The following is a 21,617-nucleotide window of genomic DNA, read 5'->3' as shown; positions in this document are numbered from 1 at the left end:
GCTCAGTCGATATAAAAATTTTGGGAAAGCCAAAAGCTAAAGCGGCATTGTTCAAACCACTTCACAGGAGCAGTACCGTTTCATAACCGGAGCAGCCAACCGCCTCTTCCCCTGCTCACTCACTTGATACTTGCCGCATCGGTACTCAATGTCAGAGGGAACTCTCCACCAGCAGAAGCCGGGCAAGGTAGCAGTCAGGCTCCAACTCGCCAACAGGGAGCAGAAAGAAAACAGCTGTGGGCCTCGTCTCCCTCAGTACGTCGGATGCCTGCAACACCGCAGCTCCAGAAGCAGCACGCAGACAGGGAAACCAGACCGGCGCTGCCTCAGCGTAGTTAGAATTACAATGTCTTAGTATTTCCTCCGTCTGGCAGTCAGCATAAAACTCCGGCTCCGGCTCAGGCCCAAAGACCGCAGGCGGGTAGAGACAAAGACGGAAACAGCGCGTCCACAGCCACAGCGTGAACCAGCGAATGCCCTGCGGCCGCCGCCGCCATCATTGACCGCAAGAGTGGGAGGGGCAGCAACACGGCTCTCAGGTGCTACGTGGAGGCGTGGAACTCCATCGCACACCCCTCCTGAGCGTCAGTGCACTCTTGAGTAAGGCTGTGATATCATACAACTTACTACAGCGAGTCATGATGCTTCCTAGACACTGTCATCTAGTGAGATGAGATCTCACAATAGGTAGATTGGTCACACCACACCTATTGGTAATATATCAGAAATCAAACTCTATAGAAGACATCTCGGTGCAAACAGAATAAAGATGGGTGGCCAAAGGAACAGAATGGCTTCTTTCATTGTGGAAAGTGGAAAGCATGCAAAGGCACCACAAACAGAAATAATTACAAACCGCCCACAAGGAAACTTGCTACCATGAAGACATTTATAACATGTATCAGTGACCACTGAGTGTATGTTTTTGAATGTCTGTGCAGCCTGTAATATGTGGAAAGCATGATTCTTCCAACAACAGAGAGGATACTTTAGCATATTAGGGCGATCAAGAATTGTGATCAGAATTACTCTGTAGCCAGACGCTGGCAAACAAAACATGATCAGAACTGTGACACCCTTTCCTGTTTTGGAATTGACAGGATCAATATCATTCTGGGAGGTGGAGAAAGAAAAGAATCTGAGGATTTTGGAGTCTGAATATATCATCTTCCTGAACATCATGTTCCCAGGAGGGTTGAACGTGGATGAGGAAGTTCATGTACATATTGGATAACCTGATTAGACTTTCATCAACACTTTAACATTTTCTTTGTTTTTTAATGAATATGTTCTTAGCAAACTTGGAACAAAAAAATGGTAAGTGATGAGACCACATAAATTAATCCATATCTGTTTTTAGATGAACTTTCCTGAGGTACTTTTTTTTTGTAATTCTTTTTATTGAAACATGCATCAGTTCACATAGGCAATACAGAGGACACCAATAATGAAAAAAATTATAATAGCAGCGCACAGAGGAGGAGGATTACATTTCGACAAAAGAGGGGAACATCATGGGGAAAGGGGGACACTAGGTTCCGAGCATTAGGGAGGCACACAGATTTCTCCATGATAACTGTTCCATGGGCTGCAGATACGTGCCCATTTTTTGGGGCATCCCCTGGCGACATAGACCGTCTTCTCCCTAAACATACACCAGTCAAGGTCCCTCTCCCAGGCCTCTTAAGTAGGTGATTTGGTGGCTCCCCATAGTTGTGCTATGTTTCTCTTGGCTATCATGAATCCTAGGGTGGCCCATTGCATTTGGTGAGTGTTCAGGTCTGTGGGTTCCCATATCTTGAGGAGGCAACGCCTCACCTCCGGCAAAAGACGGGTGCCTAGCACAGCAAAAATTGCCTTGTGTACCTCGTGTCAGAAAGAACGGACAAATTTACATTCCCATATAATGTGTAGAAATGTTGCCAGTTGACCACAGCCTCTCCTACAGTCCCCCCTGTCTGTTATCCCCATGCGGATCAGGCGTGGCCCTGTGATGTACACCCGGTGAAGGATTTTTAGTTGTACCAGTCTAAGGCGCACTGGTATAGCAACTTCCCTAGGGGAAGACACTGCCTCTTGGCAATCTTCGCCGTCTATTTCTATCCCCGTCCCCCGTCCATTTCTCCCTTAAGGCCTGCAAGGGATTGGTCATATTGTTTATCAGTTTTTTGTATTTTAGGGAATTCGTCTTTTCAGGTAGGTGGACTTCTCATTAGGTAAGAGCGTCTGGAGTGAGTGCAGGATTTGGGTGTATTAGAAGTACTCCGTGGCTGAAGTACTCCGTGGCTGAAGTACTCCGTGGCTGCTAGGTCGTATTCCGCCTGTAATGTGTTGAAGGATTTAACTGCCCCCTTCTCCCCAAATGTCTTTAATTTGTGTAATGCCAATGATATCTCATCTGTCAAAACCTTTTGACCTCCATAAGCTGCCCAGTGTTTCAGAATCTGAGAGGGGGGTCGCCAACGTCAGTCTACGACCCCACCCAAGAGAGTTGGTTGCGTCGTGCCAAATTTGGACCGAATGCTTGGTGGGGCCCGTCAAGGTGTATTTTTGGGTCGCGAGTAAAGTGCCCTGTTATAGTTACCTCCGGGGAGGAGCCATTTATCCAAAGCATAGCCAGGGTCGTTGCCTCGTCCATAGGTGCTGTGATTAATGGCGGCCAGGTGAGCTGCCCAGTAATATTTTTTTATGTCTGGAAGGCTTATGCCGGCATCGTACCAGTTTAGGGTCAGTTTGTTTAGAGCGATACGCGGTTTTCCGTCCCAAAGTAATTTTCTCTGAAGACCCGCTATTTCCCTGAAGTATTGTGTTGGAACCGGGTCGATTGCATTTTGCAGCACGTAGAGAAATCTGGGCAAGGACATCATTTTAAACAGGGCTGCTCCGCCCAGTAAGGAGAGGGGAAGTGACTTCCAACGTATAATATCTATTTTGTGTCTACGCAGGGGCGGAAGAAGATTTTGGGCATAGCGGGTTGAGGGATATGGGGAAATAAAAATACCTAGGTATTTAAAGCCCGCTGCGTTGATCTGAATTAGGCAGTTTCCAGGGGGGGGGGGGGGGGAGGAGGATCTCCCGAAGGGCGAACAATACGCATTTACTCCAAATGATCGCGAATCCGGAGAAGCTGCCGAACACTGCCACAATATCTAAAATTACTACAAAGGATTTCGATGGGGAAGCCAGATAAGGTAAAATGTCGTTCACGTATAGTAAAATGTCGTTCACGTATAGTGAAATGCGGTCCTCTCAGTCAGAGGACCATCTCAGCCCTCGTATCGTCTGGTCGTGTCGGATCCAGGAGGCCAGTGTCTCCTGAGCAAGGGCAAAAAGGAGGGGAGAGAGTGGGCACCCCTCACGGGTTCCACAGCTGAGTGGCAACGTGACTGATAGTTTGTTATTTACTACTACCTGGGCCAGAGGTTCCTGGTATAGGAGGCAAACCCACTGTATGAATTTTGGGCCAAATCCCATTTTTGCAAGTACTGCCCAAAGGTAGGGCCACTCAACCGTGTCGAATGCCATGGTTGCGTCCAGGGACACTATCACAGCTGGCTCCTGAATGGTTGACACTGCCCAGCACTCCGTGAACCCTACGTAAGTTCAGGGCCGTGTTCCTGTGAGGCATAAAGCCAGACTGATCTGGGTGCACCGGGGCGCCTATTACCTTAAGCAGACGGGCAGCCAGAAGTTTAGCCAGGATTTTGGGTTCGGCGTTGAGGAGGGAAATTGGCCTATATGAGGCACAGTCATTTCGGGACTTCCGAATGGTAACTATAGTGGCTATTCTTTGTTCCTTGGTAGAGCCCCATATTCAAATGATTCCTCAAACATCGATTTCAGGTATGGTGTGAGTTTATCGGGACGCAGTTTGTATAGCTCAATGGGGATACCGTTTGGTCCAAAAACCTTGCCTGATTTCAATGCGCGTATTGCTTGCGCAATTTCATCAGTGGTCAAGTCGCTGTTCATAAAGTCACGATCACCAGGGGAGAGACTGGGGAGTCTGATATCGTGAAGGAGGTCCGGAGAGTCTTCCTCGGTGTGCGGGGTCACTGTCGCATATACCTTTTGAAAATAAGTGGTGAATCTGTCAACTATGTCTAGGGGATCAGTGAGAGAGGTACCTGCATCGTCTAAGCTCCGGGGCTAATCTGCTCGCCCAATCTTTTTTATCTAACCATGCTATAAGTTTCCCTGCTTTGTCACCCAATTTGTATATCCTACCTTGACGTTCCCTGCTCAGGAGTTTGGCTTTGTCCGTCACCAGGGCTTTATATTCGTGTTGTTTCAGGCTCAGAAGATGGATCTTTTCCGGTGTCATACCAAGTTCTAGGTCCCCCTCTAGCCGATAGAGGTCAGCCACTGTGTCAAGGATTTCTTTCTGTTTTTCTTTCTTCGCCCCTGTGATCAAGGACAGAGCCTGACCTCGAATTACGGTCTTGAAAGCTTCCCATAGGGACTGGGATGAGGATACTGACCCCACGTTGACGGTGAAGTAGTCGTCTATGGCCTTGAGGAGGTTTTTAGAAGTTTGGGATCTCGAAGGTACCAAGGGTTAATTGGAGCCAGTCTCCCCACCGTGGCTTGATTGATTACTATGTGTATCCAAACCCTGAATTACTTTTTGACATTGTGATGAATTGATGATGAGATATGACTTCAATGGTTAATTCATTCCAATAGATTTTGCACTTTTCTCACCATTTAAAGAGGTTGGTTTAAAGCATATTATTTGACTTTATTAGTGTCACTTCTCTTTTGTTATGTGTAGGAAGGTTCAATGAAAATGGAGACTATTCGTAATTATTTCAAAGTGAATATTGGGATCATGGGAAACCAGCATTGGATGTATAAGGACTTTTCTTTTAAAAAGGTCTTCTACAGCTTTTATGACATTATCTGTAGAATAAAGTTTATACAATATAAGGACTTACTGATGAAGAAAATTCATGCAGCGCAGCAAGTCACCTTACTGACTGCATGATCGAGAAAGGGCAGGAATGCAGTTTAATTGACATAATACGGTGCATTCCTGTCTATTTCCTGAGCTGGTGCACAATATGTTGCCTAGCACAAATGCAGACCCGTTTGCACCATGGTGCAATGTTCCCTGCATTGTAAGGGACCACTACCTGCACAAAAACAATCCTCGGAGGCATTGCAGGAAGGGGCACTCCCACAGCAAGTGGGTGAGGGTGCCCAATTAACAACAGGGTCGCCAACACTGCTGGCTACGAGAAGGATTACCCCTATGAAGCCTTACTGGGGTTAAGTACCAATAGGTGGCCACTTTAGTGGCAGTCTCAATAGAGGTGACGTTGCGTGCCGTGCGACGGGCCCTGTAATAAATATCCTTCCATTCCTTCTGTGTGAGTGCCCTACTCAGCTCCCTCTCCCAGTGCAGTTGTCCGGGGGACATCCCGGTGTCTGAAGTGCATTGAGTAAATTTGTATAAGTCCGATGTCAATCCTGCATCGCTGTGCCGTGTTAGTAACCACTTCTCAAACCGTGTGAGATGTCTCTCCGCACCTTCTCTCATATCCCTTTGGAGAACCCAGTGTTGGACCTGTAAGTATTGATATTGTTCCGTTTCGGGGATGCTGTGGTCAGTACGGAGAGCAGAGAAAGGACGCGGTCCCGAAAGATCAAAGAGGTGGCCTATGGAGCGGCAGGCTTCTGTCGTCCAATGGTGGAACTCCCGGGGGTCAAGGCCTGGAGTGAAGTCAGGGTTCTGTGCTATAGGCGTGATCGGGGATGGGAACGTCGTGAGGCCCCCTAGAAGCCGCAATCTTATCCCATGCTAACAATGTAGGATAAGTCACCTCCGAAAGATATAGATTGCGAGGGCGCCCCTAAAAGATTTTATAACTGTATGATTGTACATTTTGTAGTATACATTTATTTTCAGTTTATTCTACAAACTTTATGAATGGTAGTAAAACATTTCAACAATATAATAATTTTTAGCAGTCACTAAAGTAATTTTACATATTTAAATCTTATAAAGGTTTGTGTTTTAGTGTGTTTTTAGATCACTTTTTAGTTAATTTTAAAAAAAATGTGTGATTATGGAGTACTGATTGTGTACTGATTGTGTATGTAAAATGTTTAATTTGCATTACCTTGTGTAAAAGGTATTATTTTGAAGTGGATATTGTAAATTACATCTCATTAGCATCCAACTATGTCTTGGATTAGCCTTAGATTGGTAGTGGGAATAGTGCATTTCACCCCTTTAGTGTCTTATTCCTTTCCTAAATTGGTTAAGATTAGAGTGGGAATAGTAAATTTCAGACCTTTAATATCAAACACCTTCCCCGAGTATGGCTAGATTGGAGTGGGATTAATAAATGTCAACCCTATAGAGTCTAATATTTTTATGTGAAATTTGTAATTTTATCATTTTATTTAGAAAGCATTTATTTTACTTTTATTTGTCTGTAGTATAAATACTGTGTGTTATTTTATTATTACTGTTGGTGATTAGCAATATAAAAAATAGTTTTATGTTTATAACCGATAATAAAGCCATATAGCCCGCTGTAGAGGGCAGGCTCTACCAGCCACTGAAGGCCTTTTCCAGCGTTCAGCGAGGGTCTTTAACAAGGGAGCGGGCCTTTAATGGCCTGTATAGCCTACTACTGAGGGCTATTAGGACATTCCGCCCCCAGATGGCAGAATGTTCTAATTAGTAAAACAAAGGCCTCACAGAATCTGAGGGGGTTGAAATCCGCCCCCCTCCCCCCGGGCTCCCCAAGGCCCTCGTTCACAGCAACAGCTGTTAAAGGAAAGCTTTGGAATGTTGATGCTCTGGGCTTCCAGCCATTAGAAGCCTGGAGCTACTCCATTGTCTTCAATGGACCACTGAACAAAAACAATTGTATAGCGTTAAGTAAATAACACATTTCGTCATATTTGTTTATTCATAAAAACATGAAAATTATATGTGTATACATATGTATGTTGTAAATTTTTAACTTTTATTTTCCATTGTTTTACAAATTTGTAACTTTTTTCATATACAGATTTCCAACATAATTTCTACATGTTTTATTAGTATAGATTAAATAATTGTATATATATGTATACTATCATTTAATTTATGCTTTACAATTTTGTCATATTTGTTGTAACACTGTTATAACATAGTTTGATATATTTTACATGTTCAGTAATTTTTTACATTTTTAAAAAGGTTCTCAACATTTTTACAATATTTTCCATTCATTGCTATGGGGAGATAGTCAATTGTTTCATTTTATTTAGAGGCCATTCTTTTTCAACTTATTTTCTGTCTCGTAATCTATTTTTGTTATTTTTAGTCTATTTTCCTGGAACCAGGTTGTGTTAAGGAGCTGCTGTTCATCAGAGCAGGTATGTTCTTTTTTAAGGGTTTTGGGGGTAAGAGGGATAAAGGAGGGAGGTTTAGAAGTTAGTTATTGTGCTGTTTGTATTTTTGGATGTGTTTCTGTTAGTGTTTTTCACTAGTTTGCTGGTTAGCATTTTTGTACACTATTTGAGTAATCTATCACTATGTTAAATTGTGTGATGTGAGTTATATTTCGATGATTAACTTATGTATCTGTATTTTTGAGAATGTAATGTGTTTTGTGGGTGCTTTTATTCATTTACTTTACAGGTCTGTGCATGCTAAAGTGTCTTACGGGCATTTGGATTTTACGTTTTTCTTTTTAGTGAAATCAGTTTTAATTTATAATAAACCAATGGTTTTCACTTTGACTTCTTTTTTTGGGGTTTCCTGGAGGGATTATTTAAAAAAAAAAAAAACTTTTTGTGGTTTTTCATGGCTCCTAGATACTTTGGATTGCTTCAAGGGATTTCCATTGGATTTGTGAGGGACTTTTGAAGATGACATACTTAATTTTTGGTGGAATATATATATATATATATATATATATATATATATATATATATATATATATCACTGCTACAAAACACCAATCCGGTGCACTCTCAGGCGGGTGCTTCTTCATGCGGGGGTGTACCCGCAATTAATATTTGCTGCAACTCTCCTTCTCACAACCACCATCCAAAAGAGAAAGACAGCACTCGCGGGGGCCGTTTCCAAAATTTATTAAGTGGAAACTTTCACGAAAATAAACAGACGCGTTTCGGTAACAACCTTCTTCTATGTAGAAGAAGGTTGTTACCGAAACGCGTCTGTTTATTTTCGTGAAAGTTTCCACTTAATAAATTTTGGAAACGGCCCCCGCGAGTGCTGTCTTTCTCTTTTGGATGGTGGTTGTGAGAAGGAGAGTTGCAGCAAATATATATATATATATATATATATATATATATATTCACTGAAAAAACCATAGGTTTCACACACGTTATAGTTAGGAATTAGCATTTAAAAAACCTTAGAAATTCAGTGAAAAAACCATAGGTTTCACACATGTTATAGTTAGCTGGACATTTTACTCGTAAAAAACCAATGAAATTGCCCCGTTATAGTTAGTTCAGCTAACTATAACTCGCGCGCCCGCAATGCACTGCTGATGACGTCACATATTACATCACTCATGACATGGTCAGTGACATCACTCATGACATCACTGATGACATCTCAAATGACATCACTGATGACATCACTGATGACATCATCCAGTGAATGTGTGTTTTTCTGATAATTAAATATGTTTTATATATGTATATCTCAAGGTTGATAGAAGAATAAATGGGTATATTACTGTCTAAATGGATGATTTCTTTTTGAAAAATTGATTGTGTAACTGACTGATTAAGTGTATCATAGTGAATCCATGGCTTAGTGAGTAATATTTAAATATGTAAATATCTGTATCATTTTTTCACTTTGTGTATAAGTGGCTGCATGGGTTGGTGAGTAGCTACATGGGTGTCTATATAGGTTATTAGTTGGTTTTTTTGAGTATTAGTCTGAGTGTCTGCATGGTTCGGTGGGGGGTATGTCGTAGTGCATAGGTGCATGAATGAGTGACTCACTGTTTGTATGTGTTGAACAGAGCATGTGTGCAGGACTGCATGGGTGGATGCGTGTGTGTATTGGTGTGTTAGTGAGTGAATGACTGTCTCAATAGTGTCTTTATGAGTAACTACATATGTTTTAAACTAGTATATGTGACTATTGGTGTATATATGTGAGTATATGTGAGAGGGAGAGATTGAAAGAGTTCCTGTATGAATAAGTATGTGTTTCTATAAGTGATTGTTTAAAAGACTAAGTATGTGTAAGTTTCTGTAGAAGTAAGTGTGGTGGTGTGTGTATAACTGTATATGCAGGTGAATGTATGTTTGATTCTTTACTAGCATGAGTGACTATGTGTGTGAGTAACTCTATGGATGAGTGGCATTATGTAACAGGATGTATAGGTGTATGAGTACATATGATGAGTGAGTACATGTATGAGTGACTGTATAGGACTGTTGGTGAATGAGTGGATGTGTATGTTGATCTTAGAATTACTGAAGAGGTTGTTGTAACTGGTATTGGTATGTCCATTGTTTTGAAAATTTTAGTCTCTATTTTTGAATGTGTGTATCAAAGCTTATATTAAGGTGAGAGGAGGTCTGCCACTCTATCACAAGGATGATGTCATCAGTGATGTCATCAGTGATGTCATTTGAGATGTCATCAGTGATGTCATGAGTGATGTCACTGACCATGTCATGAGTGATGTAATATGTGACGTCATCAGCAGTGCATTGCGGGCGCGCGAGTTATAGTTAGCTGAACTAACTATAACGGGGCAATTTCATTGGTTTTTTACGAGTAAAATGTCCAGCTAACTATAACATGTGTGAAACCTATGTTTTTTTCACTGAATTTCTAAGGTTTTTTAAATGCTAATTCCTAACTATAACGTGTGTGAAACCTATGGTTTTTTCAGTGAATTTCTAAGGTTTTTTAAATGCTAATTCCTAACTATAACGTGTGTGAAACCCATGGTTTTTTCAGTGAATTTGCAAGGTTTTTTAAATGCTATTTTTTTTTTTTATTCTTCATTTTTTTCAAACATATTTTTAATTTAATTTTCTTACCTTTTATAAAGACTATGCTTAAATTTTTAAAATCATTAAATATTTATTTTATATACATTTTTTAAAATAAACATGTAAAATTTATTTCCAGTTTTTTTGTTTTTTTTTTTATAGTACGCGTACCGTAAGCTCACGGTAAGCGTACGGTTTACGCAACGCCCGTAATCTATCTACGCTGCTTGCGTATAGTTACGTACTTTGCGTAGCCGCGCGTACTGCGCGTGGGTCGCGTGCGCGCTTACGCCACACGCGCACGTTACGCGGAAGTGCCGGGGAGTGACTGTTATGCGCATGCGCGCAAGCGCGTGTCTTTTTTACGCGCATGCGTACTTTTTGCCGTAAGCGCACCGTAAGCGCACCGTAAGCGTACCGTAAGCGTACGGTAGGTCATGTGATCATGAAACACAACTTTTGATTGGTTGAAAGTACTTTCAGTTCTAGAACTCTCCTACACCACACCCATTCCCCTCATTTCTGCTTGTGATCCCTTGGGAGAAGGAGCTGGTTTGTGTTTGGGATACGATGGCAGAACAGCAGAGCTCTTCTGAGAGTGAGGCTAGCACCAGCAGCACTGTCTTGAGGCAGAGAGCGAGGAAAGTAAAGCCTTCTTATGTTTGGGATTATTTTACTTTTCCAGAAGGCCAGCAAAAGGTGAATGCACCCTTAGTTACTTGCAAGCTGTGTAAGCGTGTACTTTCTAGAGGTAATCCTAACAGGAAGTATTCCTTTGGGAATCACACCATGAAGAGACACCTCCAGGATGTACACAGAAGGACACATGGTCATCTTTTTGGAGGTAACTCTTCAGAAAGACGAGCCAGTACATCCACAGCAGCTCAGCCTGGACCATCACCTGCAGGGCTTACTCCTTCTTCTGCAGGTCAGGTGAGCCCTTCATCTGTGGGGGGAGAATCTCCTTTTGCTGGCCCTCTGGAAATGAACCTTCGATTTCGGAAGGTTGATATTCATTGCACATTTTGTAAAGGTCTAATTTGTCATAGGGAGACCAGTGTTTCCCTAGTAAACAACAAAATAGATCAGCACATTTGTAGCTTTGAATGATTTTCCCATGCTTCCTTTCCTCTGTCCCTGCATGAACACAACGGTTCTTTTAAGAGCCAACCTTATCTTCCATCTTTTTTTTACTTGTTTTTAAAAACTTTTTTTTTTTTTTTTTTACCGTACGTGTACGGTAAGCGTACCTTTTTTTTATTTTTTAAAAAAAAACACTAAAAATCATTTATCACATTATAAAGTCCTTGAGAGACTACAATTTTTATTATTGACTTACCATACTCACTCAAAAAAATATTTATTCATTTGTTTTTTTAAAAAATAGTTTTTAAAATGGTTGTAGTTTCCGAAAATTTTCTATATCGATCTGAAAATAAAGAAAAAAGTATTAATATTTTTAAACCATTTAATAATACAGTACACATATTTACATTTTTTACCAAAAAATATTTTTGCCTTATTTTTGCAGTTTTCAGAATAAATTGCATTTCACTATTAATTGTGAAAGCAATTGCATTCATCATTTTACAGCGGGCAAAAAAAATTAACAATACAGCAAGGGCAACCAGCCTTAGTGATGCTGAATGTATTTGCATTACAGACTTAAACCTGAAAACCCCACTGGCTTCTAAATACTGTGCATGACTATACACGGCAAGCACATGGGTGTGTGCTAAGACTCTGCTTCTTCCCCCAAAAATTCGCTCCCCCTTTCCATCTAATGCAACTGTGAAATCACCAGAGCAAGACGCAATAAATCTCTGCCTATAATTCTTCTATGCACACAGAGTCATGTTTTCACATTAGTGCCAAAACGAAATTTCTTTGCCAATTTGAAAGCACACTTACTGCTCTTTTTTTTTCGGGCCAAGTGAAAATCTCTTTTTACAATTTGAAATCACTTTTACAGACTGACACATTATGAAACCACTATTTTTGATTTATTTAATTGCACGTGTCCAAGCTGTTTTTTTTTCAGACCACCACCATGTGCATTCTCTGTGACTGCCTACACTCCACCAAGGGCAACCAGCCTTAGTGATGCTGAATGTATTTGCATTACAGACTGAAACCTGAAAACCCCACTCGCTTGTAAATACTGTGCATGACTATACACGGCAAGGACATGGGTGTGTGCTAAGCCTCTGCTTCTTCCCCCAAAAATTCGCTCCCCCTTTCCATCTAATGCAACTGTGAAATCACCAGAGCAAGACGCAATAAATCTCTGCCTATAATTCCTCTATGCACACAGAGTCATGTTTTCACATTAGTGCCAAAACGAAATTTCTTTGCCAATTTGAAAGCACACTTACTGCTCTTTTTTTTTTCGGGGCAAGTGTAAATCACTTTTACACACTGACACATTATGAAACCACCATGTGTAACTACAACAAAAACAATTCCCATTTCTATTATTCATTTCTTAAGTTACCACATACATCCCCTCTCAAACTGTAAACTCACCTTTAAAATTAGTTAGTTGTGAAAGAAATGTGACACTCAAACAGCAGATTATCAGAGCCAGGATCTCTGTTCTGTTCACCTCTCTCCTCTCAGCAGAACCAGATAATGGCAAACTTTCCCTCTATTTTTCCACACATATACATGTAAGTTTCAAATCTCAGTGCTTCCCCCTTTTTTTCACATGTATTCACACATTTCTATTGGTTGAAAACCAACCCTTTTCCAAAAGTACCCTGCCCCCAACTTGACTTCTGCCTAGTACCCTTCCCCCAACTTGACTTCTGCCTGCTACCATAGCAACAGCTCATGGAACACTGCTGTGTGCAGTTAGGTCAGAAGTTCGACACACAATGTTTCAATTCCACAGAGCAAGAGTGCTTGACTTTTCAAACCTTACAGCAAATCCATAGTACTGTTCTTTGGTTACACATTTTTTTGTACCAATACAAAACATGCTTCTATTAATTTTCACATACAGCCTAGTTTTTATTCTAGAATGGTATGAAACAGCCAATCAGTTCTTTTTGTTTTAAAAAAATATGTATGCCTCCATTTCCAAACTGTCTTTCTTTTCTTATTGCCATTCTACTGAAAGACACCTCCTGAGTGCATCCAGTTCTCCTTTGAAGATGTTCACAGTGTGGATTGTAGGGCACAGCTATGTCTTCTGGAGTGAAAAGTTTGCAGAGAAAACAGATATGGTGAGAGACCTTGCTTTGCCAAATGTAGACATTAAATGGATTGGTCAGAGAGGGTTAAAGTGGCACCAATTGATGCCATTGGTGAAATCCTTCATTCAAATCCAACACCCTGACCTCATAATAGTGCACTGTGGTGGCAATGACCTAGGCACTTTGACTGGGGTAGGTCTGGAAATGCTTATGAAGGACACCTTTGCACAACTGTTTACACTTTTCCCTAAAACTGCCTTTGTGTTTTCCAACATATGCCAAAGGCAAAAATGGAACTGGTCCAATCATTTCTGTCCACAGATTGACAAAGCAAGAAAGCACGTCAACAAATCTGTTTCTGCTTTCCTCCGTGACTATGGTATGGGTGCCATTTACCACAACAACTTGCGTTATGACATGCAAGACATTTATAGAGGAGATGGTGTGCACTTCAATGATGAAGGGAACAGAGTCTTCCTCTTGAACCTTAGACTCTGCATCGGTACTTACTTGTAGGTACCACTAAAAAAATGACTTCATAAACACAACAGCTCTTTTTAGAGCTCCCTAATTTCTAAACTCTTAAATCTGCTTTTCATTTATCTTTTTTTTTTTTTTTTACCGTACGCTTACCGTAAGCTTACCGTACGCGTACCCCGTGATTTTTTTTTAAATCAATAAATGTTTTTTTTGTACTTTTCTGTCCTTCTTTGACCCCCTTACAAATGTTAGGGGGTCTGTAACTCTCCTCATTGCCCCCTTTCCTTGTTTTCACTCTTTTTTTTCAGTGAAATACACAAAATGGCGGCCGCCGCTTCCTGGTTTCGACCGATTCGAATGTTTACTAAGATCTAAGAGCCAATCAGAATCGCGCTCGCGCACGCCGCCGTACGCTTACCGTAAGCGTACGGTAAGCGTACCGTAAGCGGGCTCAGATATATATATTGATTTAAAGGCTATTTTCTCAGAATCTACTGAACAGATTTACACCAAACCTACAAAAGGCACTTCCTTGACCTGAGGACTACCTCTCTGCCAAATTTCAAGTAATTCTGTTCAGCCGTTCGGGCTGTAGCTCGTTCTAAAGGTCCTATGGAAAAATGCATGGGAAAAACGCGTTTTGGGACCCCCCTTTTATCTCAGCCCCCGCTTGACGAATCCCCCCGAGACTTTCAGGGTAGGAGCGGAGCGTAGCGCCCCACCTATTTTGAGAAATTCGCGAGGATTCGTCGACCGGCGCCAAAGTTATTCAAAATAGAATGTTGAGGTTTTCCTATGGAAACGTGGTCCTAACTATAACTACCTACTGGCGACCGCCAGTAGGTAATATATATATATATATTCCTGTCTGCATAGTCCCGTTTTACTGACTTTGTGGACGCTTCTTTGGTGGTGCGTTCCGAGTACGGCAGGACAAAGGTATTATTCTCAAAGCTGCCAACACACCCCAACACGTTTCAGTCTCAGCCGAGACCTTGTTCACGGGGAAAAAAATCAACAAACACAAAGCAGAATTACATTTCCGCTGCATTTAAACAGTGATGACATCACATCCCATTACAGCCTGCTGCATTATGGTCATTGTGGTTTTCACTTTTCGCCTCGTCACTTCAACCTTGTCACTACTTTTTTTAAATATAAAAAAGTTCACATTATGGCGCTAATAATAATATATAACATTTGAAAAGATTAAAGAAATTCATTTACTTTTGGCACAAGTATCAACGTTTCTCGTTTCTCATATTCCTAATCTGCATCACATTATCCTCTGCGATTACAAAAGAATATCTAAATTCAATAAATGTTAAAATATTAATATATCCCAATAACCGTAAGTTTCTACAATTTTGGTTTTTCGTTGCCCGGGCTCGAACTCATGTTGCATTCCTCCCATTTCTGATGTCTCATCGCGCTGTGCTGATTTCAGCTACTAACTCATTATGACAATAATGTAAGTGTATTCCTTACATGCATCACCCCATTCCGTTCTACATTATGACTCCTAGACACCTGGTCGTTAAGAAAGTATTCATTGATTTAACATAACATTTTTGTTCGCTGGGATCGCATATACCGCTGTAGTACTTCATTTGAATGTATTAGTTTCAAGAGCGCGCAGGAGTTATTTTTCAGTCACATACCCTTGGTAGTCAGGCCCTCTAGTGGGCCATGGCACCTCATATATTATTGATTTTTATTCAGGTTATGCCCGTACATTCCTCCATTTTTGTAGACTCCCCAATTTTCCTGCCCATTGTGGCAATGCCACATATAATCAGTAAATAATAGTCATATCAACTAATTTTCATTTCATTAGTCATTTATACAGTCAGTTAAATCAGTTCAAATGTATCGTTCCCTTTGATCAAAAAGTTAAACGCCCTAGAAACATCATTGTTCCTTATTTAAAATTAAAACCAAAGTAAGGGAGATTAAGTGCCTAGCAAACTTATAAGTTCAGCAAACTGATATCGGATGTGATCAAGACAGCTTGGCTGTCGAAACGCGTAACCTTGCTGAATACATTTCTGGTTTCATTCTGAGCGCGAGTCTTTCTGTGAAGAAGATTGTTGTGCGTGATATAATTGCCGGGAGACCTGCCCGATCTGACTCGCCACCTGTTTACGGGCCACGGACTTTGGTAATCTTGGTCGTTTTGTGTGCATATGTATATATATATATAATTTTATTTCACTCTTAGTAACATCGTAATTATAAATAATTATTTGATCTAATCAAATATTATATTTATCATTTTTAAAAAGTTTGTTATGTTGGTTTTTAATTTGTCAGTTTTTGAGAACGTTAGTACTTTACTATTTATTTTATAATATGTTTTGACTATGATTTCTAAGTAGTCTACTCATTCGTTTTTTATGAAGAGTTTGACTTTAAATTGTAGCATCTGGTACATTCTTGTCATTTGTTTGCTATGCTTATGGGCAATTTAGTTAACAAATTGCTCCATTCATAGTTTTTGGTAGTTTTGCTCTTTTTACAATGCTTCTATAAACGTATAGGGGGTAGGCGTCATTAGTTTAATATTTTATATGATTTAGGAGGTCGTAGTAAGTGCTTTGTTTAGTTGGTAGGAGGGCATTTATAAATGGGATATTTGTGTTTTGATATTCACTATGTATGCTGCATATCTGAGTGAATGGTTTGGGACACATTTTGAAGGTGCAATACATCATTCAGGTTTAACATTGGTTAAGATTTACTAAGTTATCTGCTGAAGTGAATATTAGGATTAGTTTGTCATTATTTAAGTTGTCATGTATAAGGAAAGGTTCCTCATTTAGTGTTATTGTTAAGTTTTCAGGTATGTGTATGTCTTGGTATCTAGGGGCAAGTGGGGTATCACTGGTGGCTTTTTTAGTGTGTTCAATTAAACACTTTAAAGTGGGCATAGGTGGTAGTTGCCCTGTTATATGTCCAGGGCAAAGGTAGGACATCTTTAAGGATGTTGCTTGTAAGTTCCTTGGGAGCTAGTATTTGCCTTTCTTATATCCTGCAACATTTCTCTTACTTCTATTTCTGTCACATTTGGGGAGTGGCTGTGCCTTTTTACACAAATGACATCATCTTTTTCAGTTGCCCTCCCATAGCATGTATTAGAATAATATTGAGTACATTTCCATTTTATATTTCCTGATGATGCGTGTTCTTGGCTGTGGGTGCAGCCCATGTGAGTTAGTAACTTAGCTTTCCTATCTGTGAAGTGATACATTTTGGCAGGCTTGGTCAGGTTTCAGGTTTCAAATACTTTATTTAGAGAATTAAAGTGCCAAGTGTTATAAACAGGGATTAAAAAGAAGAATCATTACATTGTCATTGTATCTGAAAGCAGTGAAAAGTATTTATATTATATTTTTACTTTTGCATGTTTGTTATTAACAAAAACAATGCAACTGCTTCTGAGCACTATACTTGCATATCTGTTCTGCTTAGATGTTTCATTTTATATGTTAATTGGTTGGTAGTTTGTAGAGGTTGTTCGGTTTATTTTGGCTTGATTTTCGGGTGATTTTCTACTTTTTTTATTAGTATTTGTGTACTTACTTTTTAGGTTTTTGCTGGTTTGTTATAATTGTTATTTACAGGCAGTTTATCAGTTTTGAATTTGTAATTCTTTTTTTGTTGTAAATCTATGTAAAAAGTTGACAGTTGGATAGTGGGTTAATATTTATTTGCTATTTTACATTTAAACATTTTATATTACATACATTTTAGTTTAAATGTAAGTTTTACTTGCTAGGTTAGAATGTAAGTTGTACTTACTTGGTTAGGTAGTAGTTGATATATATATATTTTCTTTAATGGTCTGGTGAGAAAATCAGGCAGAGTTTCCTCGTCTTGCAGTATTTGTCATTTTTGAAGTATTTAGTTGTTTAATTTGTGTGCCATTTATATTTTTGATTTAATTGGTTAAAGTTGTTTATAGTTTTATTTTATTGGTTTGTTTAGTTTTTATTAATTAAGTTTATTTATGGTAAAGGCTAAATTAGGTTTTATATTTGAAGCAGGATACATAGTTTAATATTTTTGGATTTAATTGTATTTATATACGTTAATTAATATTTAGGTTGGTGTTTAAATGTTTGCAGGTAATGCACATTTTTTGGGTGATTGTATTTTTAATATTTTAGTTATATAATTGTTTTGGGGTGAATGGTAAATATCGTGTTGATGGAATATATTTTTATTTAATTTAAATATGTTCATAACAGGTTTTGGATTTATTTGAGGTAATTGTTTTATGTATAAAGTGTTTTTTACCTATTTATTACTGATTGATTCAGTATTTTAATAATAATACTCTAGTCAATACTGTTTGAATTGAGATTTTTGATGAATTATGTGCTTAAAGGCAACAATAATTTCATCGATATATGTAAAAATCTATGTTTTTGACAAAGACATTGGGGTTTTTTATTGTTAAGTATAGGAAGTCGATATTTTCGTAATCAATATTTAATTTACGATATTATGTGCATCTATATTATATGCACCGATATTATATCAGTGATCCCATGTGAACATCTGCCTAAAAAGAAGTGCACTTTACTGCCAGGGCTGGTGGGACAATACTTTAATTTGCTAATGCTTTTTTATTCCATTCTTTTCTTTACTTGTTTTAGTCAATCATGTGCATTTAAACAATGTCTTCAGTCTACAGTAATCCAAAGCCAATAGTACCTTTTCTTTGTGCCAAAAGGGTTTCCATACCTGTTAGAAGTACATGTACCTGCTAAGGGAAGCATGCATTTTGCTCTACTAAAAAATATATGAAATAATTTTCTTTTTTTACATTTATATCACAAAATTGTGGGCAGCACTTTTATGTAGCAACATGTTTTTTTTTCTGTTTCTTTGTGTGGTGTATTAATGAAAATAAACTATTATCGCACCAGTGTACTCTGGCCAGACATTTTAGCTTTGACAATGCTAGTCTTCCTGTTTGGGACCTCCAGTGACCAATAGGAAAAGCCTTCTAGTGCCAAACAGGAAAAACATTAATGACCCTACACTCTGAGAGAAAACTCCTAGTGTATCAGAGACAATTTGTTTGTTTCTCAAAAACAAGCAACCTCTTTAGGAATTTGTTTTTGAAAAACATCATATCTTTGCTTTCAGGGACACTGAAAATTGCATTTATACAGCTAAGCAACAGTATTTTCAGAGGAGCTGCTGGGGTGGTGGCTCCTCTGAATGTAGAGAGGCCACTGCCTGTCTGGTCGAGAGCTCTATCTAAGGTGGGCTGCAGTTTACCAGTGCAGGGCAGTACATACTTTCTCTGACCCTGCAGAGCAGAGTACAGCCAGCCAATGTCTTACTAAACCCCCTGGTCATGGATGAAGAATTCAAATTACATTCCTGAACCTGGCACGATGATTGGCAACACTTAGCAATCCAAATACTACAACGAGCTGCAATATGAACATTGTTGGAGGCCTTTGGCCACTAGGAGACATTCATTTATAAACAGGTTTTAGAGTGATGTAATCACGTGAAAGAATGTTGAACTTTCAATAACGTGTGTCCTCTGCCATAGAGAATTTAACATGAAACCCTATCCACTCAGACCATTTCAATTTCACATTACAAGCTAAAACTCACCCAGCCGGTGGCTTCAAACATCTTCAGGTCCAGAGGATCCCCCTGCAGCCGGCCATCTAGGAAGATCAGGGAGTGACAGCTCGCCATGGACCCAAAGACAGGTCCCCAAGGTAGGGAGGCACCGGGTGCAAATCGGAACATCTTCTGAAAACTGGATAATTCCCAGTGATTAATATGTCATATGTTGAAAAAAAACATAGCACTTATTTAACGAAGAACAGATCTGCCTAGAAATAACATATTTCAGCAATTCCATACTCAATGGATACTTTTTTTGATAGGAGGCTTTAAATGTGATCTGGCAGCTTGTAACTGGCGCCTAATGAACCTCAGTTCCTCTGAGAGCTACTGGACGTAGTTAGTGAAAAGTGCAGCAGGTACAATTCTGGAAGAGTTCACATAGATTTTTGATCTGCGCTGTTGAGCCGGACTGAAAGGTGATGGGTAGTTGTCACAGTTAATTTCAGAATGCTTAGGTTTGGTTAATGAAATATTACAATTACAGAACAAATTTTATGCCAAGGCCGGAGAGACAGATTACTCTTTAATTTCTTGCTATTTAATTCTAACAGCAGCCAGCACTCCTTAACAGAAAACAATAGATTGATCAGTAGTAGTGAACAAACTACAAAGCCCGCCAACCTCTGGAGCAAAACTACCTATTAAGGGATAGAGGTGAAGAAATCAAGACAGGAGAAGCAGTGTTAGAGCAGCCCCTGCAAGAAGTCATTCATTTTTCTCAATGTGAGTTAATCACGTGTATGAAAGAAAGAGTTATTAGGAAGAACAAGCAGATCAAAAACAAAGAGATAACAATCCACTCTTTATATTTATCATTATCTCCAGTAGGAGGAGAAGAGGTTACTCATGGTGAATTGACAGAAACAAATAGACGGTTTTGTCAGCACAAAAAATTACTTGCACTCTTGTTTGTCTAGAGAAAGAAGTGACTATGGTCTCAAAAAGACTATAAAAACCCAATAGAGAACCTATAACATCATCATTATGGTTATCACCTCTTGTGGTAGCAAAGAAAGCAAATGGCAAAGTGAGATTCTGAGATTGGTTTAGAGTTTGGCTTTGGATTTTGCATTTTGGCCACCATGCTGCAGGAACATTTGCCAAATGTAGAATTGTTTGCTATTGTTTGGGCTTTTCAAAAAGCCTGTACGCTTCATTTTAGCCCAAATGACTGATTAGGCCGTCAATATATACAGACAGTAGTCAATTTCATATGCCCAATTTTCATCAATAGCAATTGCTAGCAGTAGAATCTGCACTGCAAATGCACCTCTAATGATGAGGTACATTGCCAGTTTCTACTCCCCCTCCCCACCCCCCCCAATGATTGCCTGGGGTTCTATACAAGCGAGGGATGGTTGTCTTGTGCTTTCTCTTCTATTTCTTTCATGTTTCCATAATGGCATTTTTTAGAAACAAATCTGCCAATGTTAAGGTATTGTTGCAGCAGATTTGCACTTCCTTTCTTGGTGGTTATAACACACATTCCCAGAAGTAATGGAGATTTGTCTTCGGACTTTGCAAGGCAGAATTACTACAGATTGTTTTAAGTCTAATCAGCTTTAATTTTTTTTTTGTCATGAGTAGTGTAAATCTTCCAACTTCTGGATGTAATTTCTAGTACTTTCCTCCTATACATTGTAACCTATTTGTTTTTGGAAGTCTTTAAATGAAGACATACACTTTGGCAAATTTCCTTTGCTCATACAGGAGAAATAATAGTTTATAAAAGGTCCTAAAGAGATTTACATTATTGGTTCGGTTTGTTGTTTGGTGCCTTTTGGCTGCAAGTGCCTAACACAGGTCCCTGCTGTGCTTGGGGTGCAAACTCTTCATGGTCCCCCCCCATTCACCCCATGGTCTGTTGATATCTGCGAGTAATGGGAGTGTCCAGCGTCTCTCACCACATTCCGCTGGGGTGACCCATCATGTTGCGTTACACTATTGTTTGCCTAATCACAGTGACAGGGGTGATTTGGCTATGAATGTACTGTATGCTTGAAGGACCTTCTGGGATGGTCAGTTCTGGGATTGAAAAATCCCTTTACAGGAGAGTATGAAAGTGCACGAATTCCTGTTTTAAGCTATTCTGAGTGAAATGTTTTTAAAAAACATGAGGCTCACTGTAGATGAAGCCACATTTAAGCTCAATCAAATGAATAATCATTTGTAAACTGTTTTTGGTGTGGGATACGTGAAAAATTGATTGAGCCAGAGACGTGTTCATTGAAAAAAGGGATAGAGTTTCCATGCTACTGTCATTCACCTCGCACCATGTGAGAC

At 39.5% G+C, this 21,617-nt stretch overlaps 1 protein-coding gene across 1 annotated transcript in view; it reads right to left on the bottom strand.

The window, feature by feature from the left end:
* LOC146788629 (putative cation-transporting ATPase 13A4) overlaps positions 1–21,617 on the bottom strand; it is a 389,548-nt gene that overhangs the window by 248,900 nt on the left and 119,031 nt on the right. Inside the window, exon 14 of the mRNA XM_085633188.1 lies at positions 19,314–19,464. Coding sequence (XP_085489314.1) covers positions 19,314–19,464 — 151 coding nt within the window. The remainder of the gene's footprint in view (positions 1–19,313; positions 19,465–21,617) is intronic.

Source organism: Triturus cristatus, chromosome 11, assembly GCF_964204655.1.
Source record: "Triturus cristatus chromosome 11, aTriCri1.1, whole genome shotgun sequence".
In the NCBI taxonomy this organism is placed as follows: domain Eukaryota; kingdom Metazoa; phylum Chordata; class Amphibia; order Caudata; family Salamandridae; genus Triturus; species Triturus cristatus.
The sequence above is the reverse complement of the archived record's forward strand: the minus strand, read 5'-3'. Positions and strand labels throughout refer to the sequence as shown.